Genomic DNA, 27,959 nt, shown 5'->3' with positions numbered 1-27,959 from the left:
CTTTTGATCATGTATTTATTTATTCAGTTATATGCCACCTTGTTGTACAAAAGGTATTGTGGCAGCTTACAAAAATAGATAAAATACAATAAAGTAAAAAATAAACAGATCGGGGTAAAGATTAAAGCAGAAAGCTAGACTGAAGTCAGACTCAAGTAGTTGACTCAGTACAATTGTTAAAAGTAATCTCAAATTTGACTTTGAGGTTCCCAGCGGCCAAAGCAAAAAAGAAAACACGACTCGTTACAAGATTCCTAACAGTTAGTTTGGGGCCTTGGTACAAAACAGACCTGGTGCAAATCTTGACTCTACTACTTGACAGACTCACGACCCTGAGCAGGTTGCTTAACGTTTCTGAACTTGAGGTTCATCACCTGTAACGGGGAAAAGTAGTGCCAACCTTGGGGGTTCCTAGTTACATCGGGAATAATGCGTGTCAAGGTGCCTTCTAGTTCTAGGAGGGTGCTGCTTGGGTCCTCAGCCGCCCTTAGTCCTCACTAAGCTGAAAGTTTTCAGCCACAAAAGGGAGCTGACATCTGTCCCCTCTGTCAGTCCCTACCCTGCCCAAGCATGCAGCATATAAGGGGTAGAGCCAGATCCCAACCCAGGGCTCCCTAACTCCTACCCAGGCTCCCTGATAACCCTATCTGGTGCTGTGTGTTCCTGTCACCAGAGTGGCCTCCAATGCTGTCAAGGAGAAAATGCTTTGGAACACATGGGCTTTCAGGAACACTCAAATCATTCCCAGGAAAACCCCAGCCTCACTTTTAGGGCTGCCCTGTGAGGCAGAGGCCCCCTTCTCTCCTCCGTAGACACAGCAGATTAAATGTCAAGGCCCAGAAATCTCTAGGGGGGAGTCAAAGGCGGCAGCCAAAACCCCTTCACGGGCTCAGAACACGGGAGACAGCTTCCTTTGCCTTCACAGCCACGGTCAGTAAGAAACACTGACCCTCCCCAGTCCAGGTCCTCTCTTATTTGAAGTACCGTTGCCAAGTGTAATAAAGCCCACAACAAAAACCTGTCCCTGCCTCCCATCAGCAACAGAACAAATTCCACTTGTCTCAGAATTTTCTTTTCTCTATTAATTTATATATGACTCTGTTCCAAATGCAATTGGAGACGGTTCTTGGCTTGGCATTCAAAGTTCTTTACAAGCTGACCCCATCCTCCTTCTTGGGTCTCCAGTGTGGATGCAGTTTGTGGCCTGGTCGCACAGAGTAAAAGCCATCACTTCTGGAGCTACCCCTAGAGTGTCATGCATTTGGCCAACAGCATGTACTGACCAGCCCTGAAACCCCGACCTGCCACAGACTAAGCTGCTGTGTGACCTAGGGTGAGTCCCTTCACCTCAGTTTTCCTCGTCCGTAAAATGGGCACATTCTGAGTATATACCTTGCCCTGTGGGGAAGATGAAAGAATGTGCCCATGGCATGCCGGGCACACTTGATGCTCAGTCAGTGGTGATGGTTAGATGACCTGAATTTGAGACCCGGCCTTTCACTTAACTGCTTACATGACAAGTGACTCGTCTGGGTTCTAGTTCGACTATCTGTGAAGCGAGGAAAATAACTCTATCATCACCTAACCCCCACACAAAGGCCTGAAAACAGAAGGGACCTAGTGAATGTTTGGAGGCTGCAGCCAGCATCATCTCCCCCAGAAAACAATCTTGCTTGCCTTTTAACTTTCCCAAACCAGTCCTCTGTAACTTTCCTTTTTCTCAGACTAATGAGCAAGAGGAGTCTGAACACTTTTCGCATGGTTAGGCTGTGATATCATGAAAGACACAGTCTTGTAAAACCCACACCCAGGGCCAAGGGAAACGCAGCCCCCTGAAGAGACTGTTGAGTGCAGCCCGCCGTCGATTGGGTGGGGGAGGCTGGATGTGTCCACCACTATGAGTCAGGCCTTGCTTGGCTGGCTATCATCATTCCCCTTTATTTTAGGGGTGAGTTAGAGCTTAAACAAAACATCACCTGACAATGCCTGACAGAAATGCCTTCTGCACAAAATGCATTTCCTTACACTCTTGGGTATGCAGCTGAATTTTCTAACATGGCACCTGGGCGTTCAAATATACAGATATTCAGGAGCTGGCATGGGAACAGAATGCGGGGAGCAGGGTCGGGGGTGGTGCAGGGATCAGCAGTAAATACTCTTTAAAGGTGTTGGGATGGATTGGGTGCCCGATAGTCTATGGCCTTCCCAGGCAGAGCTGCCTCCAAACCGGGAGAATAAAGGGTATAGACAAAGCCCTTCTGGAAGATCAGCTGTGTCCTGTTCCCCAGTGTGGTCCCGAGCCACTCTCTAAACCTCTCTGGGCATATTTCTCCTTTGGTGAAACAGGGAGTTGGACTGGTGAACTTCTTCCTAGCTCATGGCAGATGAGGGGCAGGCTTGAAGGTCTTGTCCTGTGGGCTGTCTGGGTCTGAGGCTCAGGGAAGCCACCAGCAGCTCCAGGAGAGATGGCCCACCTGTGCACCAATAATTCTGAAGCCAGGAAAAGCCTGGTCCACAGACCCCCTTCTCCTTCCCTCCCAGCTTTTACCCTCTAGCACTTGCCTGCAACCATAAGGTCACGTGCCTCCCCTGGACCCAACTGCTCCGACCTCAGCCTCCCCCCGGTGTCCCACCCCCCACCACCCCCCACCCCCGCTGCTGGGCCATTCCACTAAATGATCAGGTCAGGAGTGACGAGGAAGAGGGAATCTGTGTCATCCTGGCACCACCCCAGCCTCGGGTCTAGGGTCTTGCTCATGGCCGTCCTGGAGGTATCCCTGAGTGCATACAGGTTGTGGGTTCAAAGGTCCAGAGAGAAACGACAACATGGACCGCAGGCCCAAAGGCTCTGGGAAGGGCTGAGGAGAGGTCCCATGGCCTGTGGTATGTGGCCAAAGCCAGCCGTTCTGGGTGGAGAGGGAGCCTCAGGGCCTGGCCCAGCTGCCCACCCTGGTAGAGTCGGGGCTGGCAGACAGCTGCCTGCAGCCTTCTCAGCTGCTGCTGCGGAAACAGATGATGGCACTGAGGCGGAATAAGAGAAAATAAAAATGAGTACAGAGGGAGGGGGAGCTTGGAACAGGGGCTGGTATTTTTCCTCGGGGTGTGGTTTCTGCTCAGTGGCTGGGTGACCATGGAGGTTTGGAATGTGGTTGGACAGAACGGTGAGGAGGGGTGGCAGGGGCGGGGGGGTGGTGGCTAGAGGCAAGGAGCAGGAACATTAGCCAAGGGGCCTGAAGCCCAGGGCCACCAACAGTTCGGCCAGAACGGGCGCCTGGGGTGGTACACGGAGCGGAGCCTCCAACCAACACTACTGCATGGGTCCCAGAGGCCTCTGGTTTAGAGCGGCCCCAGGAAGGGAGACAGAGTTGAGAGAGCAAGAGAAACTATAGGAGTAGGGAGAGGCCTGGAGGTGTAGGGGAGTGTGGTCAGCTCTCCTCATCTGTAAAGCATGGCCTGCCTGATCCAAAGTGAGGCTATTTAGGCAAGGGAACGGTCTCTCTGAGCCTCAGTGTCCTCATCTGTTAAATGGGCTGAATCATCTCTACCTCCAAGGGTGCCAGTGGGAGGACTGAGTGGGATTGAGTGCACACGAAGCTCTTGGCAGGGTGCTCTGTGAGTGGAAGGGATTACTAACCCACTGGGGCCAAGGGAGCTTTGACCTGGCTGTGCCACATGCCCAGCACCTGCCCCGGGACCTGGCCCCCCCAAAATATTTGCTGATGGAGCCCCTTGCAGGAGTTGCTGTGGGGAGCCCCCATGCCCACTGCCCCTCCTCTCCTGTGAGCACAGGTCCATGCTCAGACCACGAAGTGGAGGGTGTAGGTGAGCTGGTGGCCATTGTCCCAGGCATACAGCACCCGCTCCTTGGGGTTATAGTCGATCTGGGTGGTGTAGGCGTGCTTGTTGAGGAAGGGCAGCTGCGGGCGCGCGTCGGTGCCCGTGTGCGTGTCGAAGGCGTAGGCCACCTGGCCCTCCTGCTGGTCGTACGTGTCCACGGCGTACAGGATGCCGCACACCAGGAAGCAGTTCCCGTAGGAGTTCCGCCGCAGCCGCGTCTTCCACGTGGTCTCGCGGTGCATGGAGAGGTCGCCGGGGTCCAGGCGGCTCAGCACGATCACCTCGGGCTGGGCCTCGTCGCGGTCATCCGCCGCGGGGTAGATGACCCACAGGCCGCTCTCGTCCACGGCGAAGTCGATGTCCGAGTGGCCGCGCCACTTCCAGGGCGTGGTGTCCTCGTACACCACGTCTGGCAGCAGCGCCCAGGAGGCCACGAAGCGCTGCCTCAGGTCGTACTTGATGATGTTCTTGGTGAAGGCGCGGTTGTAGTAGAAGGCGCCCTGGTACACCACGTGGCCCGTGCCGATCCAGTTGTAGGGCAGCTTGTACATGTTACTCCAGCGGCCTGTGTGTGGAGGGCTGAGGGTCACACCTGAGCCTCCCAGACAGCCTCCCTGCTCACCCCAGGACTGGCGAGGCCACCCAGGGCTCTTGAGTGGCCCTGCAAGCAAGGGACACTGAGTGTGCTATGGGCCTGGAGCTGGGCCAACCATCCTACCCCACCGCGCCCACCGAGGAGGTACTGTTATCATCCCCATTTGCCAAGGAGGAAACAGGGGCAGAGGGTTCAAGGTCGCACAGTTATGGAATGGGGCAGCCAGGATTTAGACAGCCTCTATGCTTTGTCTCAGCGTCTTTGCCCATGCTGTTCTTTTCGTCTGGACTTCCATTCCCCATCCTGTCTGCCTGAGGAAGGTCTCCTCCTTATCTTTCAGAGCCCTTAGCCAACGTTACCTCCTCCAGGAAGCCTCCCACGACGACCCCGGGATTGAGTGAGGGCCTCTCCTCTGACCTACCATAATCCTTGCCTCGGCACTTTTCACTGGCTTCCTCCACACCAGCCTGTGAGCTACCTGAGGCAGGGATCAGGCCAATTTTGACCTGGCAGAGGAAGGACTTTGGCTGTTCCAGGCCATACTCTGTGACTCCAGCGCTATCAGGATAAACCCAAACTTTGATGTGGATCACGAGGGCCGCCTCAGCCTACTCTCTCACTCTGCTTCCCTCACCTCTCCTCTATGCCACCCTGCCTCTCATCGCCAGGCCTTGGCCCACACAGGGCCTTTGCTGCGTGGAATACCTGTCCCTTTCGCTTTTGCATGGCTATCCCTGCTCTTCCTCCAGGGCTCAGCTCAGCATCGCCTCCTCTGGGAAGTCTGATTTCCACTGTCCCTTGAGCTCTCCCACAAACACTACACTGAAATTATTTCTTTTAAGTGTTTGCCTCTCACATCAGACCGTGCATTTCTGGAGGGTGGGTCCTGTCCAAGTGTCTCCTCCCCCATCACGCACCAGATCTGATAACCAAAATTCTGCCTTTCCCTGCCCAGACTTGCAACTCTTCTAAGCTCGGCTCACCTGCAAAACAGAGTGACAACCCCCACCTCATAGAATTTTGAAGATACCATGAGCTGACGCACACAGGATGATTAGCACATAATAAGTGCTCAAGAAGAGGAAACTCTAAGTATTGTTCCTCTTGACAGTAAGGTACACTTAGGAGGGCAGGACCACATCCCTCTTGTTTGTTGCTGTGTTCCAGCTCCTGGCTTGGTGCCAGCGCATAGGGGGTGCCCTCAGATGCCCCTCCTTGGGATGGCCGATCATTTGGAGCTGGGCCAGGCTGGGGAAGTCCGGACCACAGGAAACCACAGGCAAAAGAGGGCTCAGTCTCCATAGGAGGCCCTCCCCAGGCCGCCCACACCCTGCCCCCCTTCCCATCTCCGGGCTCCCCAACCTTGCTTGAAGTTTTCCAGGTTGCGGAACTCTGCCAGGCTGTTCCCGTAGTAGTAGTTGGTGACATAGATCCTGTCATCTTTCGCGGCGGGGTCCTTCATCCAGGCTCCCTCATGGCGCCCATAGCTGTGGTGCCTCACGGGGGGGTCCACAGCCCGGAGGGTGCCCTCACAGCTTATCTCTCTGCCTATGGGGAGTGAGGGGTACAGCGTCTGATACTCAGACCCACAGGCCCCGAGCCGAGCTGGAGCAGCAGCCCAGGGAGCGTTATCTGGGCCATACTTAAATCCCTCCTGATCTTTTTGTTCGCAGCCCTTTCCCCCCCTTTCCTCCTGATCAAAGCAATGTCTGATCAACAGAGAAAACACAGAACATTCAGTAAAGGAGAATGAGGAAAATAAAAATGATTCAAAATGTCATTATCCAAAGAAAATTTTAAACATGTTGTATTTCCTTCTGTTTCTTTTTTAACTTTGCATGTCCAGTCATGCAGACATACGGTAAAAAACCGGGGTTCTTCTGAAGATTCAGTTTTATGCATCCTGTTTTTTCCCTCCACTGGGCGATTTCTCACATCATTAAATGGCTTTTTAATGATGTGATTTCAAGGTTCTACCAGGCCACCAGACAGCTGTGCCCCAGTCCTCTTGGTGTGAGACCTTCAGATTATTTCCAGTTTTCTGATGTTGGAAATAGGCTGGGAGGGAACCAGTTAAGCTGCAGCTGTTGTCCACATTGCCGATGGAGCCTTCAGGAAAGATTCCTGGAAGTGGAATGCACTCAGTCCAAAGTAGGCAATGGGTTTAACAATACCTTGTTATCACAGGTAGCCAAGAGGCCCTCCAGAAAGATGGGCTCGATGATTTAATAGGAAACACTTCTACCGAAAGACACAAGCCAAAGCTACAAAAAAGCTACATAAAAAAAAGATATGAAAATCATTGCTGGATTTGATGATGGGATCCTAGGTGATATGTTAAGAAGGATTTGTTGAAAATACTACCTGTTTCACTGTAAATGTCCATCAAACTTTCTATAAAGGATCAGATAGGTAACATTTTAGGCTTTCCAGACCACATACTTCTGTATTCTTTTTTTTTTTTGCAACCCTTTAAAAATGTAAAAAAACCATTCTTAGCTGGAGGGCCATACAAAAACAGGCTGCAGGCTGGATTTGGCCCATGGGCTTTACCCTGCTGACCCCTGCGAGGCTTACTCACCTGGGTTGGGGACGTCTGGGCGTGAAGGTAGCTCGGTGGGCAGGGGACGGGTGGTGGGAGTCGGGGTGGAGGTGACGGAGGGGTCCGAGCCGGGGGTGCCGGAGGCCAAGTCCGCTCCCTCTGAGGCCCTGGGCCCAGCCTCGTCTTGTTCTGCTGAGTTGGGCTCTGGTGATCTGCCCTCGGCCCTGGGCGGCTGCTGTTCCAGCCAGGAAGTGCCCTTGAGGGCGTTGTCTGCGGGGAGAAGACCCTGTGCTCTATCCTGAGCTGCTGCCCAGTGTCTTCCCCAGGCCCACCTGGCTCCCAGCTCTGGGGCCATGGCGGAGAGAAGCGGGGAGCCCCTGAGGAGTAAAAGGCCTCAAAAAGGGGGAGGTGGGGAGGCTTTGCGGTCAGCAGACCAGCTCCGAGCACCCCAGCTGAGTGAGCTCAGCCAAGTCGCCTGCCTTGGTGGACCTCAGCTTCCCCTTCTATGAAACGAGAATCACAAGGCTCACCACGTGCGGCTGCTGTGTTGATCAGAGGAAAACGTATACAAATCATTTGCACAGGGCCTGGCAAATACGAGGTGCCAAATATGAGACCCCTTCCCTCCTAAGTGTCAAACGCTTTGTACCAATTCTTTCATGTCCTCGATTCAACTCCAGGAGGCAGAAACCCTTGCTCCCAAATTGCAGACTTTTTCCTTATCCTTTCCCCTGGAACCCAGCCTGTTCCTCTCACCCAGTATTTGCCACTTCAAGCAGGGAGGGGCAGGTGCAGCCAGCCTCCCATCACCTCTGGACTCCAGGTCTCTGTCTCTGTCCCCCCACTCATCTCCTATCTCTCATTTCGTGGCTTTCTCGGAAACCACCCTCCCTTTTTCCCACCCCTGCTGGTAAGGCATTTGCTGACAGGATGACTTTTTCTGCTCCCGTGGGACCTGTGTGGGGCCATGTCTGGGTCATCCCTGACCCACACACTTCTCTGGGATGGGATGGATGGGGCCTGCAGAGGGAAAGCAAGAAGATTCAGTGCCACATAGCAGAGGACAGAGCTGTGAAGGGGTCTAAGGCAGGCTTTGCAGCCCGCTGACCTGGGTTCCAGTCCCACCACTCACTGTGAAACCTGGAGCCAGTCTCTTCACCTCTCTGAACTTGTTTCCTCACCTGGATCAAGTGCAACAGCCTGTGTGAAAGTACACAGAAAACCAAGAAGCCAGGGACAAAGGAAAAGTGATGGTGTGGCCCCCAGGGGACGAGGCCCCTTGACTCCAGGACAATTACCCGACTTCTTCCTTTTCTCTCCCTGCCAGGCTTGCTCTTTGCATAGGATTTAGCCAGGCCCCATTGTGGGGCAGCCCCTGGAGTCTCTCGGGAATGGGGCACACCCTCTTTCAGGGGAATCTGGCCTTGGCAGCCTGCCAGGGCAAGAGGCTTGTTCCCACGGGCCTCGCTGGCAGAGCCAGATGCTTGCAGCTGTTCTTGGGCAGTGCCCAGCCAGGGGTCAGAGGCTCTGTACTGTGGCCAGGCTGAGCTGGCAGGACTCAGAGCCAGTCAGCAGCTAGCACCAGGGGCTTGGGGAAGAGGCCCCTGAGCCTTGAGAGACCACAAATTTAGGGGGCTCTTGAAGGAGACTGGTCCCTCACATTTCTACCTTCCGGTCCCTTGGACGTGTGGGCAGAGGTCCTCACAGAAGGAGGTGGTCAACAGGACCCGGGAAGGGGGAGCAGGCTTGGGATGCCCCTCAGGCATTTGGGGAGGGTTTCAGAGGAAGAGTCAGGAGCCACATCAGTGAGAATGGCCCAGAAATTTGGGTACTCTTAGAACTTTGGTCTCTTGTGTTTTTGGTTAATTACTTGGTTGCCCTTCACTGTGATCCCCCGTGGATTGAAGGAAAAATATAGGAGTCTGTGGGCTCTTCTTTGGGGAAATAAGAAGTGGGGGGTGCTGGAGAGGCCATCCATTCCAAAGTCACTTGGGAAACAAGAGGTGCCCAGAAGGCTCCATGTCATTTCCCGGAATGCTGGCCTGGCTACAGGTCTGGGGACTCCTACCCCACCTCTGGCTGTTGCCTGGCCACGGGTATGTTTTTTCCCGCTGGACTGTGAAGTCCACATTAGGCAGAATCTCTGGGAGATACAGCAAGTACATGGTGGACCTTCAGCAACTTTTTGAATGAAGAAGGAAAAGTCCAGTGAGAGTGGAAACAGCTGAAGATACTGGAAAGGAACTGAGTGGCCCTTTGTATTGTTTATATCATTTCATCCCCAACAACGCCATGAGGGGTATCATCTCATTGTGTGCATGAACAAAGGGCACCAACAGGTAACCAGTGGAGGTGACATCTGGGCAGTTTGTAGAGAAGACACTGGATCCGTGTAGGTGATCTTTGGAGTACCATCTATCAGCAAGCCCCCAATCCCCAAGGGTCCAACCCTCCTCCAACTCACCAGCCACAGCTTCGGCCACCTCCTTCCTGCCCGCCTTGTAGTAGGTGATGCCTCGGATCACAGCCTGCTGCTGGGCCAGGGTCCGGGGCTTGGCTGTGGGCTGGGGGAATCTGCCCTTGCCGCCCTCCTTCCTCAGCTTCTCCACCTTCAGCAGCTTCTCCTTAGGAGGTTTTGGGAGGCCCCTGTCTACAAAGCTCTTCTGCATGTTGCTATATTTGTTGTTGTCTTTGCCTTTCCCTCCAGCTGTGTCCTGAGGGAGAAGTGAAATCTCAGACTTAGGGGAGGTAGAAGAGGTGTTGTGGGAGGTCACGGAGGCTCAGCTTATGGGGACTGGAAGCGGTCATGCCACTCCAGGACCTACGCCTCAGGTGCTCGTGAAGTCACAGCTTTCCCCCAGAATGGCGAAGTCCATGACTGGGGTGTGCCTTGGTTTCCCCACTCAGCAATAGCTCCCAAGCCCAGCCTCATAGGTTAGATTCCTGTCTCATTTCCAACCACCTGCATCCTCGCCCCCAGAGGGTAGATTATAATGATCAACTCCCTAGGGAGGTAACTGGTCACCAGGTCAGCTTCCTATCCCTGTCTCTCTCTCACTCATGGGTCTTTGTTAGTGGGCAGGGGAGAGGTTCTCAGGCTCCGAGGCAAGATGACCAATGTCATCTCAGTGTGCCGGGAACTGTCCCAGTTTTAGCACTGTAAGTCCTGCATCCTGGGAAACCCTTCAGTCTCAGGCAAACTTGGATGGGTTGGTCATCAAGGGCATTGCCCTTTGTGCATGCAGTTTCCAACGTTTTGTAAATTTTATTTTCACTTCCCTTTAAATGCCTCTGATGCTGGCTTGGCACAAGATCACAGGCCCTGTGACATCACCTATTGTTAGGCAGAATCTCTAGGAGATACAGCAAGTACAGTATCTAGACCTTCCGTGTCGTGGCCAAAAGAGCACTCATTCGCGCCTGTGGACTTGACACGGGAATGAGCAGGAAGCCTGCCCTGGGCTAAGGCACCAGGCTTCCTCCACGTTTTATCAGCAACTAGGCGGTCCCGGCTGCAGACACAGATGGCCCCATCATCACAATGTCAGCACAGGAGGCCAAGAGGCGGAGAGGAAGAGCATGGGCTCGCCAGTCACACAGATGCGCGTTCAAGTCCTGGCGCAGCCGCCCTCTCTCCACGTGACCTCGCTCTGCGTTTCCTCATCTGCCAAATGGTCAAAGATGCTCCCTCCTCATGGGTGGTTATGAGAATAACTGAGATCCTGTCTGTGAGGAAGTCAGGTTTAGACTTTAGAAGTCAGGTTTAGAGGATGTCAGGATTCCACAACTTCGCCTCCTTTCTTCCCTACTCCAAAACACAAGGCCGCTGTGCAGAATGGAGCGGTTGTGCCCTACACATGGGTGACAGGCCAAAGGGGCATGAGGGCACTGAAATTGAGCCTGTACTCCCATTTGCCAAGCCACACACCCTAGTGTATATCTATCATAGGAGGGAGCCTCTGTACAATTTGTCCGCCCATAAGGGGCTCCTTTTTATTTGCCCAGAAGGAGAGCCTTTTTGGCAATTTGTCTGCTTAGAGGAGGGCCTTTCCTTCCTTCCTTCCTTCCTTCCTTCCTTCCTTCCTTCCTTCCTTCCTTCCTTCCTTCCTTCTTTTCTTTCTTTCTTTCTTTCTTTCTTTCTTTCTTTCTTTCTCTTCCTTTTCTTTCTTTCTTTCCTTCTTTCTTTCTTTCTTTCATTTTATTTTTATATTTATTTATTTTGAGAAAGAGAGAGAGGGTGCAGGAGGGGCAGAGAGACCACAAGAGAGAAAGAGAATCCCAAGCAGGCTCTGCACTGTCAGTACAAAGCCCGATGTGGGGCTTAAACCCATGAACTGTGAGATCATGACCTGAGCTGAAACCAAGAGTCGGACGCCCAACCAACTGAGCCACCCAGACGCCCCAAGAAGGGCCTTTTTCAAATGCACATAAAGGTGTGTTATATGTCTTGGATGGCTCTGTCTGTTGTCTCTGCTCACTTTCTGCTGAGCTTGAGTATGGAACGCCTGGGTACTTGCTGTAGGAATTCTCCACTCCAGACTGGGTTGATGAAGTGGTGTTAGTCTGCAGGGTTCCCCGAGGCATTGCCCATCTACCCCCGAGCAGGCCTGACCCAGCCAGGGGTCCAGCCACAGCAAGGGAGGCTAAAAGTGGTTTTGCTGCAGCCCATCCCCAGGACCAGGCAGGGAGGGTCCTCTCTACAGCCTTGTCCCCACTAGTTTGGAAACGGAAATGCCTTGGATGCCGTCAAACACCTGTCTCAGCAAACACACCCCTCGGCTGGATCCCCACATCTGCTCCCAGCTTACCTCTGTCAACCGTGCTCGCCGTATGCCAGCAACCCCTGCCCCCAACCCTGCTGTGGACTCTCTAGCTGTGCTAACCCTCAGCCCTCTCCTATGATCTCAAACCCCCATCCAGCTGGTTCCTGGGACTGAGGTCCTTGGCATACTGTGTTCCCAAGTCCACCCACCTTCTGGCCCCATCACCAGAGCCATGGCCTCACCTGAGCCTTGCTAGCAGGGCCGGGGGCTGGGGCAGCATCTGGGACCGTGGCGGCGTCCTTCTGCAGCAGCTGGAGGCCCAGGCTGGAGAGCTCCTTCTTGATGCCCATCATGATGGCCGAGTGATTCTCATAGCGCTTCAGCTGCTCACTGAGATGGCGCATGCCCTCCTTCACCACCTCGTTCTCCCGGCTCAGGTTCACCTTGACGCTCTGTGGGGCAGGACCTTAATCAAGGTCTTTCTAGCCTCCTCTGAGAGCCACTCCCCACCCCCCGCCTCCCTGGAGGGGACACCCCAGCTTCACGGCCGGCCTGTCTCCTGAGCAGGGCCCAAGGGTACAGACAGTGGCACCAGCAGGCCTGGGTGGATAAAGCATGCTGCCCAGAGGCCATGTGATCATTCATGTCTTATTTAAAAAGTGAATGAGTGATGTTTTTCCCTTGGGCAGAGGGAGCCAGTTCCTCCCAGGTGAGGCTGTTTTCTCCACTTCCACTCAGAGTTAGCAACAAGGGGGTTTTTTTTGTTTGCTTTTTTTTTTTTTTTTTTTTTTTTTTTAGTTATCGCCTAGTGAACAGAAGCAAAGCGCAGATAATGCAAAACAGAAGACAATTAAAAAATCATTTCTTTGTGGCTACGGAAACCATTTCTGATTTGTTCCAGCCACAGCAGATACACTCTCCAGATCGCCTGGCTCCTAGTTCCATGAAGCGAGTTAACATTTCCTAAGATTACGGGAGGAAAGGCCAAAGAAGGATAACCATGGAGCTGGCATCAGGAGAGCCTGGCATGTACGAGGGGCACGGTAGCAGTCCAAAACCATTACCTGACTCCCATGCTGGCAAGGGCCTGGCACACGGTAGATACACACCAAACACTTTTTGGATAATTGAAGCCACTGTGACCCCAGCTTTGGGGAGACCAAGGGGTTAATCTCTCACCCGGGGGCACAGGATGCCCAGGTGCCCCCTCCCTCTGGAAAGGAAGCTGGGAAAGGAAGCCCCCACACCCGCTCCTGGCAGCTGCATGGCCCCAGGCTCCCGGCAGCCCAGCAGGGGCCGGATGCAGGAAACAGGCGGAGGCCGGGCTGTGCCAGCAGACATGTGTGCCAGTAAACCTTGAACCTGCAGCGTGGACGCCCCAGGATTGTCCAGCTCTGTCGCTGTCCTCAGGGGGCAGTCCTGGCCACCTGCCTAGCCCTCCAGCACATTTGCACTTGACCAGAAGATGCGTCTGCTGCAAGTGGGTACTGGGACCGCCATGCTGTCCTAATAAGCCCTACCCTGGTGGGCTTGGCCAGTCCTGTACTTTTATATGGCATTTTATGCGACAAGCAGCCCTGGACTTGTGTAATGCATGAGTCTTGGTCTTGGTGAACTGAGGGCAACTGCAAGTTCCAACAAGCCCTACTCCACATCCCTTTCATGTAGTCAGCCAGTGCCTCAGTTTCTCCACCCAGCCTTCCAGCTTCCTGTAGGCCCACGAGCCCAGTCAGACCGCTTTTCCGAAGTCTGGACCCAGAGGCCTACAGCTCCCTCTCCCAGCTGCCTGCTGGAGTCCAGTTTTCAACAGCCACCAGGGTCAAGGCAGAATTGCCCAGGCCCCTTCAGACACTACCCTTGGCGTCCAGTGTTGACCCAGCCTGGGTCCTGGGTAGAGCTCTGCCCTTACCTCTTCCAGCGTGTTCATCTGGGAGGCCACCTTGTGGACATAGGCGTGCACTTTCATCAGGTCCATGCTGTACAAGGTGCCCTCCAGGAGATCCACCATGGACTGTAGCTGCCCAGGAAAGGGTGAGAGGGTTAGGGTAAGGGCAGAACACAGGATCAGGCACATATGGTGCAAAAGGAGCTCTACCACTTGGAATGGCCTCATGGGGCCTCAGCACCCATTGGACCCAGCTTGCTAATAATAATGAGAAAAGCAGTGGATTCCATTCTTGAACTCTTATCACAAGGCAGGTACGGTGTTAGGGGCTTTAACGAGCTGCTTCACTTAGTCCTCAGGACAACCCCACGGGGTGTGTGGACACTGGAGATCAATGTACATGCCCTGGGATCCCTCTTACCTATTTCTTGTGCCCATACCTGGCTTCCACATGCCTCCTTTTTAACAGCCTGCATCTGTGACCCTCTTCAAAGAGCCTCTGTATCCCCAAAGTGCCTGGGAGCGTATGTCCTCCCGGGGCAGTCCTTAGGCAATGCCTGGCAGGTATGGGCATTGAAAAGCCCAGCTCCCTAGCCCCAGTGGGGGACAACTGGGCTGTCATTCACATTCCAGCATCCCCTGGGGCTGAAGCTGATGCTTGGCCTGAGACCACACCCTACTGGGCTTCCTTCTCTTCCCTCCTCCACCTCTTTGGTACCAGCTTCTCCTGGGCTTTTCAGAATAAATCACCAGCACACGAATCACTTGCCTCAGAGTCTGCACCTTGGGACCCAAAGACAAGGTCTGGACAACTTTTCCTTCCTTCCTTCCTTCCTTCCTTCCTTCCTTCCTTCCTTCCTTCCTTCCTTCCTTCCTTCCTTCCTTCCTTCCCATAATCTCTGTGCCCAACATGGGGCTCAAACTCATGACCTGAGGTCAAGAGTCACATGCCCTATGGACCAAACCAGTTAGGCACTCCGACAAAGTCTGGAAAACTTTTATTTTCATCTTACAGAGTAGGACATTGAAGCTTAGGTGAAGTGACTTGTCCAAAGCCACCCAGTTGTTAAATGGTGGGGCCGGCAGCAGATCCCAGATTGATATACACCAAAACCTCTCTCCTATCATGCTTTACCATTCCTTCTTGTGTTCAGATGGGGAAATGGAGGCCAAGAGAAGGGAGGAGCTTGCACAACAAACAGGCCAGTGGTAGATTCTGTGTCACCCGTGTCCAGCGCAGGGCTCCTCCCTGCAGATGTCCCTCCCCTTCCTATCTCCATCACACGTCATCAGGATATGACCTTTCCAGATGGCCAAGGTGCCAGTGAGTGTCAGGGAAACCAGGGCACAAGGGGCTGGCTGGAAATCAGCTTCCCCTGGCTTCTTGAGGAGGGCTGTTTCTTCAGCCCACCCTCTCACATGGCCCTACTCTGAGTCCTGCAGCATTTCTCAGGGTCTGAGCAAGCCAGCGCTCCTGTCTGACCCTGGCCAGCTGTTTCCAAAACAGTTTTACTCCCACTCTCCCAGGGGTGTTCAAGTTGTTTTAAGCCAGAGATCTTTTCTTTGAGTAGGCATTGATCTCTAAAATGGAAAAAGGGAGTGGAGAAGTCTTACGGAAGCAGGGGTTGGGCCTTGAGTCTTGTCTGCTCCCCTGTAACCTAGCTCAGACCCTGAAGAGTTGCTCGGTACCCCTTGGGCTCAGGGGAGCACAGTCTGAGAACCATGCACATAGACTCGTGTGTGCTTTGACGTCCTTCTCTGTGAAATGAGGCAATAGGGCTGTGGTCAGGAGCAGTAGTGTCTGGACAGGGCTCTGCAGAGTGGGCATGCTGCTTAGGGCTTCATGAATACCAGCAACAGTGATACTATTCCAGGATACTAAAGGGGATCCTCCCAGCTTCAGTCTACTGCCTTCATGGTGACCCAAACTAGCTTTCCAAAACACAGCTTTGACCTTGGGTCTCTCTGCTGCTAGATAGCTTGTCATGGCTCCCCAGTGCTCATGTATGACTTTTCACTTCTTAAGCCTAGCATTCGAGCCCTCTATGCTCTGCCCATGTAACCTCAATGGCCTCAGCAAATGCTTCCTGTGGGCCAGGAACTAAGGACAATGATGAGTAAGATAGACACAAGCCTTCATGATCCTTCACAAGCTGTCAAAGAACAGAGCATAACAGAGAGGTGCCCAGATCATTAATGTGAGGACGCCGACCTTGTCTAGGAGCAGATGTGGATTAGTAAAGTATGCCAGGAGGGAGTTTTGTTTGAGCTGAGCTCTGCAGGAGGAGCCCAAATTAGGCAAAGAAGGCAGGAGAAGGGCAATCCAGGCCAAGGGAACAGTTTGTATAAAGAGTGGGAGGGAAGAAGAAACACGGTGAGTTTGGGCCATGCTACCGAAGTGTGGTCTGCAGACCAGCACTGGCCCAAGCTATTTGTCGCTCATCTATGATAAGGTAATGACAAAAAAGTGGGAGTAGACTTTTACAAGCTTTCAGATCCCTTTGACAAAGAAATTTTTAATCTGTTGACTCTACTAGTAAAACACTGGATTTGTATTTTGCATGTCTGTTTTCTGTTTCATTTTTCGAATAATTCATTTTTATGGCATTTTCCAAAAGTATTGGTTCTTGTTTTTATTTTTTTATTTAAAAAAAATTTTAAAGGCTGCCTTTTTTGAGAAAAAAAAAAAACCACTTAAGTTTATTTATTTATTTTGAGAGACTCAGAAAGCATGAGTGGGGAAGGGGCAAAGAGAGAGGGAAAGAGAGAGAATCCCAAGCAGGCTCTGCACTGATGCGGGGCTCAAACTCATGAACCCTGAGATCATGACCTGAGCCAAAATCAAGAGTCGGACGCTTAACTGACTGAGCCACCCAGGCACCCTGGTTCTTATTTTTTTTTAATTTGTCTTGGGGCACCTGGGTGGCTCAGTCGGTCAAGCATCCGACTTCAGCTCAGGTCATGATCTCACAGTCCGTGAGTTCAAGCTCCGTGTCAGGCTCTGTGCTGACGGCTCAGAGCCTGGAGCCTGCTTTGGATTCTGTGTCTCCCTCTCTCTCTGCCCCTCCCCTGCTCATGCTCTGTCTCTCTCTGTCTCAAAAATAAATAAAAACATTAAAAAAATTAAAAAAGAAAAGAAAACTGGTAATAAATAACAAGAGCCATAAATCTGTTCATGCTTTCGGTACAGTAATGTATATTCTGGATATATAACTTTAAAAAAAATTTTGTCTTTCACCACAGATAGTTTGAGAAACCCTATGCTAGAGGAATTGACAGGTGGCTAGTGGGGCTGGAGCAGAGACAGTGCAGAGAGCCATCCTGGGCCACATCCACTCCACCTGCTCTCACGCATAATACCCTCATTTCTTCTCTGCCTGAGGGACTCCTACCAAGCCCTCAAAGCCCAGCTCTAATGTTACCTCCTCTTCTGGGTTCCCACAGTCCTGGGACATCCGGTGGCCCAGCACCAATGACACTGACATTGTTGGAGTCAGGAGCTGTGTCCCCATAGGACTGGGGATTCCTCAAGGGTGGGCCCATGTCTAGTTCATGTCCGGAAGGAAAGGGAGTGAAGAGGTAAAAGGTATGCACCTGTCACTAACCTCCCCAAGAAAGGGAATCTAAAAATCCTCTCCCTCCTACTCAGAGTCATGCAACAAAGACCAAATCACAGCCGAAGTTCTTAGCTTGAAAAGGCTGGGGTAGAGACAGGGGAGGATATAGCATGGGTGTGCCCTGCTTCCCCTCCTCCATGGGCTTCCCTTAACCTCCTCTCCTGGGGGGCTTCCCATAGACAGGCTTCTGCTAAAGGACAAGTTGCCGAACCTAATGGGAGAGGCCTCAGCCCTGTCTCATACTGCCTCTGCACCTCTCTCTTGGGGTTTTCTGGGTACCTCTCAGGTACCTGCCCCTGCACCTACAGTGTGAATGAGACACAGTATTTTCTCCTCCTCTCCTCCTCCTCCAATACCACCTACTGGGTCAATCTCACCGCTACCCTACTCTGGTCCTACAAGACTGAATGAAAACCGTCATGGCTGCTGTGTACTGAAAAGACCTAAGGGACAATGGGCTCCTGGCTGAGAGCAAGTCACAATCCCTCTCTGGGCCTCAGATTCCTCCACAAGTAAAGCTAGGACCATAAGTTTGCTCTCCAAAGGGCTGTGGCAAGGATTAAATTAGCCAGAATGTATGAAAAGGTTTTGTGCATCCTCATGTAAAGTATGCTTACAATTTAGTTAATGAGAAGTGGGCTTGAACAGAAGTTGGGGTTTGTCCCTATGGCCTCAGTGCCTCAAGTCTGCAGAACCCTAGTGAAGCCTCAGGGAGACAGTGCATTCCGGGGACTGACAAGTTGTTAAGAGGTAACTTGTCCTCAAATTCAATCCTATCCCAGCTTTGAGAGTTCTGGTATCCATTTAGTTGTTACAAAAATAAAACTAAAGTTAAATTTAAAGAAAATATTTTTAGCCACATGTGGGAGACCATTTTTCACGGGTCTCTTGCTTTTTTCTGCATGTCTTGCATGCAGAGGTGCTGCCTGTCTTTGTTCCAGGACATCTTATTGTATGGTGAGCAATCTTGGAACATAGAGAGAGTGTTTCCCTCCAGAGTCGGGAAGGTGTGCTCAGTGCCCATTATAAAAGTTTTGGATTTTTTAAGCTTGGGGCTCCACTCTTGAGAAATACCCCACTGTGTGTGCAGGTGTTATCTGGTCTTCACTGTATCACCCCATGGGAACTGGAGCTGGAAGAATCAGTTCAAGAAAATGTAGATACTCTGGCTGCTGTGAGTAATAAAGTCCTTAGTCTCTGACCCAGGAGGCTTGTGTCTTCTGCCAGCATCCGTGAAACAGGCAGGCTGACTTGTTACCTTAGAAGTATGGTAACATCTCAGTCAATTTCACAGTTCTTGATACCAAAAAAGGCAACATAGATACTCATATGTTTGGAAGAAATTGTAAAAGAAAAAGATACTCTCAAAAGACAGCAAGTTTATCTGGTCCATTACAGAAAGGAAAACAGGAGAGTAACCTTGTTTAGAACACATGCTTTGGATACAGCAGGAAGTCGTTCAAATCCCAGCCCCACCAAGCACAGAGCTGGGTGTGTTATGAATGCCACAAAGGTGCCTGGCTGGCTGTGGGGACTGTGATCTAGCCTGCACATGCCTATTCAAGCCATGTGTCCTGGTGGTAGGCCCTGGCATGGGGCGGTGTCCCTGGAGGTGGGGCTTCTTTCTGATCTGCCTATGGAGGTGGCTGGAGGGAGGTAAGCATAAAATTTATATAAAAGTATGGTTTAGACCCCGAAGCTACCTGCCATTATGTGAGAGCTTGGGCCACACATAACTTGTGTCACCTAACTTCCGAAACCTCAGTATAAAACGAGGACAGTGATTCCATATTTCCCAGAATGGTTCAAGAATTTAGAGGAAAAAAAATGTGTAAAGTGAGCTTAGCACAACATCTGGTATGCAGGTGGTGCTTGAATATGGGAAGTGGTATCATTACATTAAAAACAATAAAATGCCACAAAACTTAAAATTTAAAATACTATATTCTAAGGTGCTGACAGATGAACTGGTTTGGGTAAAATGTAGGACACTGAACTAGGTGATAGAGTATATATCTGTTTGCTTATTTTCTGTCTCCCTTACTCAAGGCACGATGAGTTCCCCCCTTTATCCCCAGAACAGTGCCGCCTGGCCGGTGGTAGGTGCTCTGTAAATATCTGTTGCATAAAGAAGCCTGCATTGTGCACACCTGCTAGAACACAGGGTAAACTGTGTAAACGCCACCTCCATCACTTACTGGCAAATAGTACTGGGCAAGAAGTGGCTTTCCCTTCAGGGAACCTCGGTTTCCTCCCCTGTGAAATGGGGTAACAACAGCAGCCACCCAGAGTGTGTGGACTTTTCACTGAAAGGACAGCCCACGCTAGATACTCATCCAGGAGGCGTTCCCTGTCCCCCCGCCCCAGAAAGTCTACCTTGAGGAGCTCCGGTGCCTGCTTCTTGAGCTTCTCCATCTTCCACTCGTTCTCGCAGGGGTTGAGTGAGGAGGGTGGCGCCGTGCAAGAGCAGCGGCAGTCGGTCCCTGAGCTCACGGTCTCCACAGTGTAGAAGTCCTCCACCCGGGCCCGCCCGCTGCGCACCCGGCTGCACGCGTCCTTGCTCAGCGGCCGCATGATGCACTTGCAGCGGCAGTCAGAGCCCTCTGAGGTCATTCGCACCTGGTCCATGTCACCAAACACCTGCAAGAGGGGCTCCGGTGAGCCGAAGGCCAGTGCTGGGGGGGAGAAGGAGGAGGGAGGAGGAGCCAGGAGGAGGCACCTGGGACAGGTAGTGCAATCCAGTGCCCTTGGCCTTTGGGGTGCCTGGCTGGCTCACGCAGTTGAGCCCGTGATTCTTGATCTCGGGGTTGTGAGTTCGAGCCCCACACTGGTTGTAGAGATTACTCTAAAAAAATTTTTTTTAACTCTTAAAAAAAACAAAACAAAACATGGAATTACCACAGGACCCAATAATTCACCTTCTAGATAGAATTATTATCTAAAGATGACTTCCCCAAAGAACAGAAGACAGGTATTCAAAGACTTGTGCGTGAATGTTCACAGCTGCATGATTCACAATACTTACGAGGTGGAACCAATCCAAATGTCCATCCGCTGATGGGTAAACAAAATTGTGCGTCTATACAGTGGAATATTACTGAGTCAAAAAACGAATGAAGTATGGATGCATGCTACAACTTGGATGAACCTTGCCAACTTGCTGCTAAGTGATAGAAGCCAGACGCAAAAGGCCACATATTGTGTGACTCCGTTTATTAATATCCAGGCTAGGCAGATCCACAGACACAAAGCAGATTAGTGGTTGCCAGGACTTGGGAGAGGGGAAATGGGGAAAGACTGCTCAATGGGCACGGGGTTTCCTTTTGGAGTAATTGAAAATGTTCTGGAACTAAGTAGTGGTGATGGTTGCACAACATTGTGAATGTACTAAATGCCACTGAATCGTACACTTTAAAATGGTAAATATCATGTGTATTTTATCACAACAGTAATAGATATGAAGAACTTTTATCGGGCACTTACTACACCCCGGTTTTCATGTGCATCACATCCTTCAATAATATCTGTGTATGGGGGGGCTAGTTACCTCCAAAGTCCTTACCATGGTCTTCAAGGCCTACTTGAACTGACAGCCTCTTCTCAGCCCTTCCTCTTGTCACCCTTTCCTTCCTTTGGGTTACTCCATTCCAGCCTTTGCAGATGTGATACCCTCATCCTGAAACACTTATTCCCCTGATACTCCCTTGGCTTATTCCCTCATGTTACTTACACATCACCTCCTCGGAGAAGCCTTCCAGACTAACCCACGTCCCCTTACTCTGTCCCCTTATCTAGTGGCTTTGTTTTTCTTTATTATACCTATTACCATCTGAAGTATTATATTTGTGTTTGCTTGTTTTTTTCTTACTCTACTGAAGGAACCATTAGAGAAAGGGACTTTGTTCAGTTCTCTCCTATACCACAGAATAGTGCCTGCATGGCCTATAGTAGATGCTCTGTAAATATCTGTTGGATAAAGAAGCCTGCATTTTGCAGAAATGCTAGAGCACAGGGCTAAGACCGTGGTGTCTGCAACCTGGGTTAGTAGCTGTGAGATGGTGAGCAGCTCAGCCTTTCTGGCCACTCCCTATTTGGCTCAGCCAGCCTACTCTGGGCTCCAGGCTCTTGGAACACAGCTCCCCAAGGCTCAACCAACAAACACCCCAGGCCTCATGGCTACTTAGCTCTCACTGAAGTAACCAGGACTCAGTTTATGGCTCCCTTGGGCTTCCTGCCAACCCCAGTGCCCTTGAATGTCGCAGGGCCCTTGGAGGAAGGGCCAAAGGCACCCCATATCTGTTCTGAGCTGTCAGACACCTGTTTGGGCCTCTGGCCTCTGTTAGACCTTGGGTGACAGCTGGAGGTGCAGAAGAAATAGGTTGAGATACATTCTTGAGCTTTCCTGCTATATGAGAAGCTGGCAGAGTAGGCTCTGAGAACACAGAGGAAGACACCCATGAAGACTGCTCAGAGGAGGGCACCCTTGGGGGTCATCTTTAAGGAGGAGAAGGGCATCTGAGGGACAGCAAATCAGATATGTAAAGATGAGAAATGGCCTGGCACTTGGGGATCTGAGGGAGAATCATTTTGGCTGGTACTTGCAGGAACCCGGGGATGGCAGAGACCAGCTTGTGGAGGGCCCTGAAAGCTGGTTGGGGATCTTGGTTTCTTCCTGAAAACACTGGGGAGTCACGGAAAGATTTTAAGCAGGGGAGAGCCAGGTTCAGATCTGCATTATGAAGAGTTGTTATATTATTATTATTATTATTATTATTATTATTATTATTATTATTATCGGGCTGCCTTGTGGAGAGATGGTGGATGGACCATCCTGGGTCACAGACCTCGGAGGTGACATTTACTAAGAACTCACTAAGTGCTGGGGAAGCATGGGGGCAGTGGTTAGGCAACAACCACGGGCCACCTACAGCTGTGTGTTCTTGGGTAGATTACTTAATCTCTCTGTGCCTCAGTTTCCTCATCTGTAAAATGAGGGTACTACTAGTGTCTGCCCAACAAAGGACTGAGAGATGGAATGCCAGGATTATGCTCAGTCCAGTGCCAGGAGCCCACAGTACAGTCTGTTTACTATAGCTGTTGTTATTACTACCAATAATCCTGAAAGGGGGTCGTTTTCCTGCTTGTTTCTGTCCTACAGATGCCCTGGAGCCATCAAATGACTTGTTCAAGGGGATCAGAGCCCAGTGTGGGTAGACTTCCAGTCCCCTGGGGGACAGGGAGGGTGGGGAAGGAGGAAGCTACCAGTAGCTTTGTCCTGGGCCCTCTGTGGGCAGAGTGTACTCTGGGCACTTTGGGGGCAATTCTCCCCTGCCTGTGAACGCTGACAGCCAGGCTAGGGGTCCTGCACATTCCTTAAATCTCGGCCAGTGCCTTAAGCCTGCCTTCCGTTCGAGACTCCTGGGCCCCCTTCCCAGATCTGCTGGGACCTCCAGCCACCCCCAGCCACTCCCCAGTGGGTGGATATGGATGTGCTCTGTGTGGCCAGGCCAGAGAGGCTTCCTCCTGGGGACCCACTCATAATCCCAACGTCCACCCCCACCAGCCTCCACATCAGATTGCAATATTCCTTGTCTCCTCAGATGAGGTGCTACATCCTGAGGGGGGCGGCCAAAGCCCTGATACCGGCCAGGAGTCGGAAGAAGGCCTCTGCTCCCAGCCCCAGCTGCCAGGAACCTAGGCAAGGCCCTCCCTTCGGTGATTACTGGGGCCGGCGGTGCTTGATTGGAGGCAGCAAGGCACCATGGTGAGGAGCCAAGCCCAGACTCAAATCCCAGCTCCTCCATTTCCCTGCATGGCCTTGACCCCTCTGAGTCTCTGCGTCCTCCTCCATAAAACGGGGAGGATAATAATCTCTGCCTCGTAAGCTTGACCTGAGGCTGAAATGAGTCAAAATGCATGCAAAGCGCTTGGCACCAAGCCTGGCACAGAGTAACTGCTCTTTAAGGGGTACGTGCTATTCAAGTAGCCGCCAACAACCCTCCCTCATGTTTGCACGTCATTTTCTACCTCTCTTTGCTCTCATCACAGCCCCCTCTTACAGAGGAGAAATCTGAGCATAGAGAAGACTAGAGGCTTGTCCAGGGTCACTAAGAACAGCCTGACTCTAAAACTTTGGTTTACTTGCTGTTCCTCCCATGACCACCCATAGTCAACAGGCAAGGGCTTCTCCAACAACAATTGAGCTGGGACAGAAAAGGGGGCCCTGGGTTGGGTCACAGGGGATGGTATAGGACCTGGCCCACCCTGCCCTTGGCAGGAGGGCTGGAGCTGCTGTGAAGCAGCAAAGTCCCTGCATCACATCGCATCTCTTTCTACGGCCTCACTCAGCACACACCTGCTGCCAGAGACCCCAGAAGTGTGTGGGTGGCTCAGGCTGAAAAACATCCCCAAGTATTTGGGGGTGCCTGGGTGTCTCAGTCGGTTAAGCGTTCAACTCTTGATTTCAGCTCAGGTTGTGATCTCACAGTTCATGGGATCAAGCCCTGCATTGGGCCCTGCACTGACAGTGCAGAACCTGCTTGGGATTCTCTCTCTCCTTCTCTTTTTGCCCTTCTCTCGCTCTCCTTCTCTGTCTCACTCTCAATCCCTGCCCCTCCCTTTTCCTTTCTCTCAAAATAAAACAAACAAACCAAAAAAACATCCCTAGGTATTTGTAAGGAAATCCTCCAATGAGATGGTGAGAAGGCGTACTTGAGATTTTTCTGAAGAAAGATGGATAAATCTGGCCACAGTGGGAAGAGGAGGGTTTACACTTCTAGAATGTTATAGAAATGAACAGATTCACATTGTGTTACCTTGAGGTGGAGTCTTCCTTCTTTTCACATGACCACCCCAGACTCACTGGGAGCCAGTCTCCATGTCCCCCTCAAAGCCTAGGGCCTAGTGCCAGCTGGACACTCCCTAGATGGCATAGGACCCCCCAAACTTAAGCCATCCAAAACTGAACCCAGCATCTTTTCTCAACTGATGTCCAACTACCCTCCCACCCAACCCAGATATCTGAGCCTCCTTTTTACACTGGACAAGCCATCAGTCATGTTCTTCCAATTCTTTATCCTAATTATCTCCCATCTCTATCCCTGGTTCTCTATTCCATGATGATAGCCCAAGTTCAGACCACATTAACTGCTACCTAGGAACACAGCAGCCTCCTCTCTGCCAGCATAATCTTCCAGAAGCTCCCCTTTGATGATCTTTACTCTCTTGCTCCACAAACCTTCATGGCTCCCTATATCTCCATGAGTTTTCAACTGGAAGGATGTGCCTTGGAATGACCTGGAGTACACTTGGAAAATGCAGGTGCCCTGGCCTGAGTCCACACTTCTTAACTCAGACTCTGAGGCTCCCCAGGCCATCTAGATGCCCACTGAAGGCTGAGAATCCTGTAACCCCAGGATTCTCCAAACTCCTCAACCTGACTCTTTTGACCCTCAGTGTTCCAACCTGTCAAATAGAGGTTGGCAGCAGGATTGTGTAAGATTCTGAATTGAAGTGCTGGGCGTGGAGCTTGGCACACAGGATGTTTCTCAGTACTTTCTTCTGGGTGCCCCAGCCAACAGGAATGTTGGGGCAAGAATTTCCCTGTGGAGAGACCCTGTGGGGCCTGACCTGGCCCCACACTCTTTGTGTACAGGAGGAGGACTTCATCATTTGTATCCCTTGTCTGCCCTGAGGCTGTTTTCAATTACACCCACAGGCAGAAACTCCCTGAGCAGAGGCGCAATAGCACCGAAGCCCCTGGAGACCAGCCTGGCCTAGAACATCTGATTCAGCCTGCGCCACCACAGCCTGCCTGTGCCACCACAGCCTGCCTGTGCCAGCCCCTCCTGCTCTCCTGGCCCAGTCCCTACAAGCCTTGGCCTACCCTCCGTCCTTGGGCCCCTGGTCAGCAGCAGGGATGACCAAAGACCTCCATCCCCTTGTCACCGCCTGGATGCATGGCAGTGAGGCACGCTTCACAAATGGGGCAACTGAAGTAGCAAAGGGGAATCCTCAGCCACATTGCAAGGGCATACAGCAGAACCAAGTGCCATGCCTGGCTTTCATGTGGTTATCTGTCTGTCCCTCCAAGCTGGGCAGCCCCTCAGAAATGCCAGGGAATCTGTGAAGCCCTTCTCCCACTCCCGTGCTGGACAAAGCACCTCCTTAGATGAAAATTCCAAGTCCTGTTTAGGAGAGACCTTGCTATAAACACTTGCTATAAATTAAAACACCCTGAGTAAGGAGCTCCCTGAGACCACAGAGTTCTGTGGTGAGTACTGGGGTTGAGCTGCCCCTGCACCCCTGAGAGTGGGGGGCAGGAGTGGAGGGGCTGGACTCCCCCAGGAGCAGGAGGCCTAAGGTGGGGGGCAATTTAACCCTTTAGGGCCCTAGATAGGCTTCAAGTCCCAGGCTGGCCCTTAAAGGGCTCCCCCCTCTCCAAAATAGGACAGGCTTGGAGAGGAAGGATGGTTATGGGGGAGGGAAAGGGTGATAATGAAAACAGCTCTCTCTGTAGGGCCAGCAGGAGACCGGCTGTGCTGAGGAATGCAGAGTAAATTCACCCATCACTTGATTTTTATTTTTCCCAGCTGGCTGAAGTGGTGTGGGTTGGGAGGTGTCTGAGGAGGGCTGTGCTGCATCCTGCAGGCTCTAGGGTGCACCTCCCTACCCACCAGCCTCAGCTTGCCCTGGAACAGCTACACACACACACACACACACACACACACACACACACACACACACACACACACACCCAACCTAGCAAGTGTTTGGCTGACTCACTACATAAACAACATGTTGGGTTTTCTTTGTCTTTGCTTTGTTTTGAATGTTAGCCCTCCCCCACAAGCTCTACAGTCCTCTGCATGGCTCAGAGGATGCCCTGGACCAAATATTCCTCCCAGCCAGAGATGGGAGGGGCAAAGCATTGATCAGGTTAGGTGGAGTTTTTTTTTTTTTGCTTACTGTTCCCCTACCTGAGCCAGGTCAGGGAATGCGAGAGATCCTACATAGAAAGGAAGTTGGACAGAGATTGTTTGTCAGATGGGGAAACTGAAGCCCAGAGTCAGGCAGTGACTTGCCCAAGGTCACACGATCAAAGAACAACAAAGGGCCAGAACCTAGGTCTTTGGGTTCACAAGCTGGCCACTTCTCTATACACCCGAGTTTCCCATTTGTAAAATAGGAATGATATGCATTCCCTTCTTATCTTTGGAGTGCATGGTCAGGACTGCAGCTCCCTTGTTTTCGTACCCTGAGCTGAACCTTCAGGGTGAGGGTCTGCTAGTGCCCAGTGCTCATAAACTTAACCTGTGGCTAGTGGCTTTTGCCTTTTACCTTGCTTGTGGGCAGTGCAGTCTCACCTTCGACCCAGGAAAGAGGCTGGAGAGACACCAAAGAAGTCACTCCTTTGCTCTCCTGCTGTGTGAGTAAGGGCCCTACTTCCTTCCCACCCCTCATTCATTCCCAGTCCCCTTCTCCTTCCTGGGTCATTTCCAGAACACCCTCAAGGGGTCCCTGCTCTCACTGATTCTGAGTGCTTGCTCTCTCAACATTCTGGATCTCACCTCCTTTTGGGTTCCCCTGATAAGATTTCTTAATCACAGTATGATTTATTGGGCACCTACTAGGTACCGGGTGTGGTGCTAAACATTTTACAGGCATGACCTCACTAAAGAATACCAACTGCAGGAAGCGGGAACTATTATTATTTCCATATTTACAAGCGAGGAAATGGAGGCTCAGAGAGGTAAAGGCCCAATGTCACCCAGATGAGAGATGGAGTGGGATTTGAACTCAGGTCTGCTTGACACCAGGGCAGATCCTTTCAGCCACAACAGAGAACAAAAGCTCAGGTCCCTTAGGGAAACACGGTGTCCTCCAGAAGGCGCATTAGATCCCTAGCAGGACTACCAGAGGCCAGGCAAGTGGCCAGCCCACTAGGTTTATTGGGTAGGGACTCTGGATGCCCAGCATGGCCTGAAAGCCTTGACTCCGGCTCTGTTGCAAATCCTGGAGTCCCTGGGTAGTTAGTAGTTACCCAGGGGTCTACCCCACCTGGTTAGCCTGCCGCGGAAACTTTCAGCCAGATTTCCAGACTGCCCCTGCCCAGTGCTCCTAGGAATCCCCTTCCTGGGCTGGGGACTGCATCTCTTGTCTGAGCCACCTCTAAACTCCCAGGGTCCCCGCTCCCTGGCCCTGGGTTTCAGTGCTGACCTTCTCCCCGCATTGGACTGGGTCCCGGAGCCCCTTCCTCAGGCCCCAGGTCCCAAGTACTCCTACCATCTTCAGCGCTTCTTCCCCCACGCGCTCCTCTCCCTGGGTCCTGGCCCCAGCGGCTTCCTTGCTGAGCCGGCCGGGTCTCCCACTCCTGGTCCTCCGCTCCTGGCCCGGACACCCTCCTCGGTCGGCACCCTAGCCACAGCGCCCCCTCGCGCCCGGCTCCCCGCGGAGCTGAGCCCAGATCAGAGGGCCACGCCGTACCTTACTGTCAGCGCGCACCCGGCCGGCGCGCAGCAGCAGCAGCAACAGCAGCAGCAGCGGCGGCAGCAGGAGCAGGGGCAGTGGCCGGGACCGGGTTAGGAGGGCGGCCGCGGCCATGGCGGGATGGGCACGGTGGGCACGGAAGGCCGAGTGCGGACGCTGGGAAGCGCGGGCCGCACTGTGAGCTCTGTGCAGCCGCCAGCGAAGCCCGCGCGGCGCGCCCCCCGCCCCACGC

The 27,959-nt window shown here is 52.2% G+C and overlaps 1 protein-coding gene across 1 annotated transcript; it reads right to left on the bottom strand.

Moving 5' to 3' along the window:
* Position 1: 1 nt before the first annotated feature.
* Positions 2–27,948, bottom strand: OLFML2A (olfactomedin like 2A). The gene is made up of 8 exons (XM_003995860.6): positions 27,725–27,948; positions 19,616–19,879; positions 13,647–13,754; positions 11,980–12,189; positions 9,439–9,688; positions 7,014–7,244; positions 5,795–5,980; positions 2–4,402 (listed from the first exon to the last, which is right to left on the bottom strand). Exons 1-8 carry the CDS (start codon positions 27,839–27,841, stop codon positions 3,798–3,800), a joined length of 1,971 nt encoding a protein of 656 aa, XP_003995909.3. The 5' UTR covers positions 27,842–27,948; the 3' UTR covers positions 2–3,797.
* Between the last annotated feature and the right edge of the window lie 11 nt (positions 27,949–27,959).

Source organism: Felis catus, chromosome D4 (assembly GCF_018350175.1).
Source record: "Felis catus isolate Fca126 chromosome D4, F.catus_Fca126_mat1.0, whole genome shotgun sequence".
Lineage (NCBI taxonomy): Eukaryota > Metazoa > Chordata > Mammalia > Carnivora > Felidae > Felis > Felis catus.
The sequence above is the reverse complement of the archived record's forward strand: the minus strand, read 5'-3'. Positions and strand labels throughout refer to the sequence as shown.

Coding starts and splice junctions, on each gene's coding strand:
- OLFML2A (XM_003995860.6), bottom strand. CDS start 27,841: ATGGCCGCGGCCGCCCTCCTAACCCGGTCCCGGCCACTGCCCCTGCTC. Junction 7,245..9,438: donor GGTGGCCGAAGCTGTGGCTG/GTGAGTTGGAGG, acceptor TTCTCCCCGCAG/ACAACGCCCTCAAGGGCACT. Junction 4,403..5,794: donor CCTGGAAAACTTCAAGCAAG/GTTGGGGAGCCC, acceptor CTCCACACACAG/GCCGCTGGAGTAACATGTAC.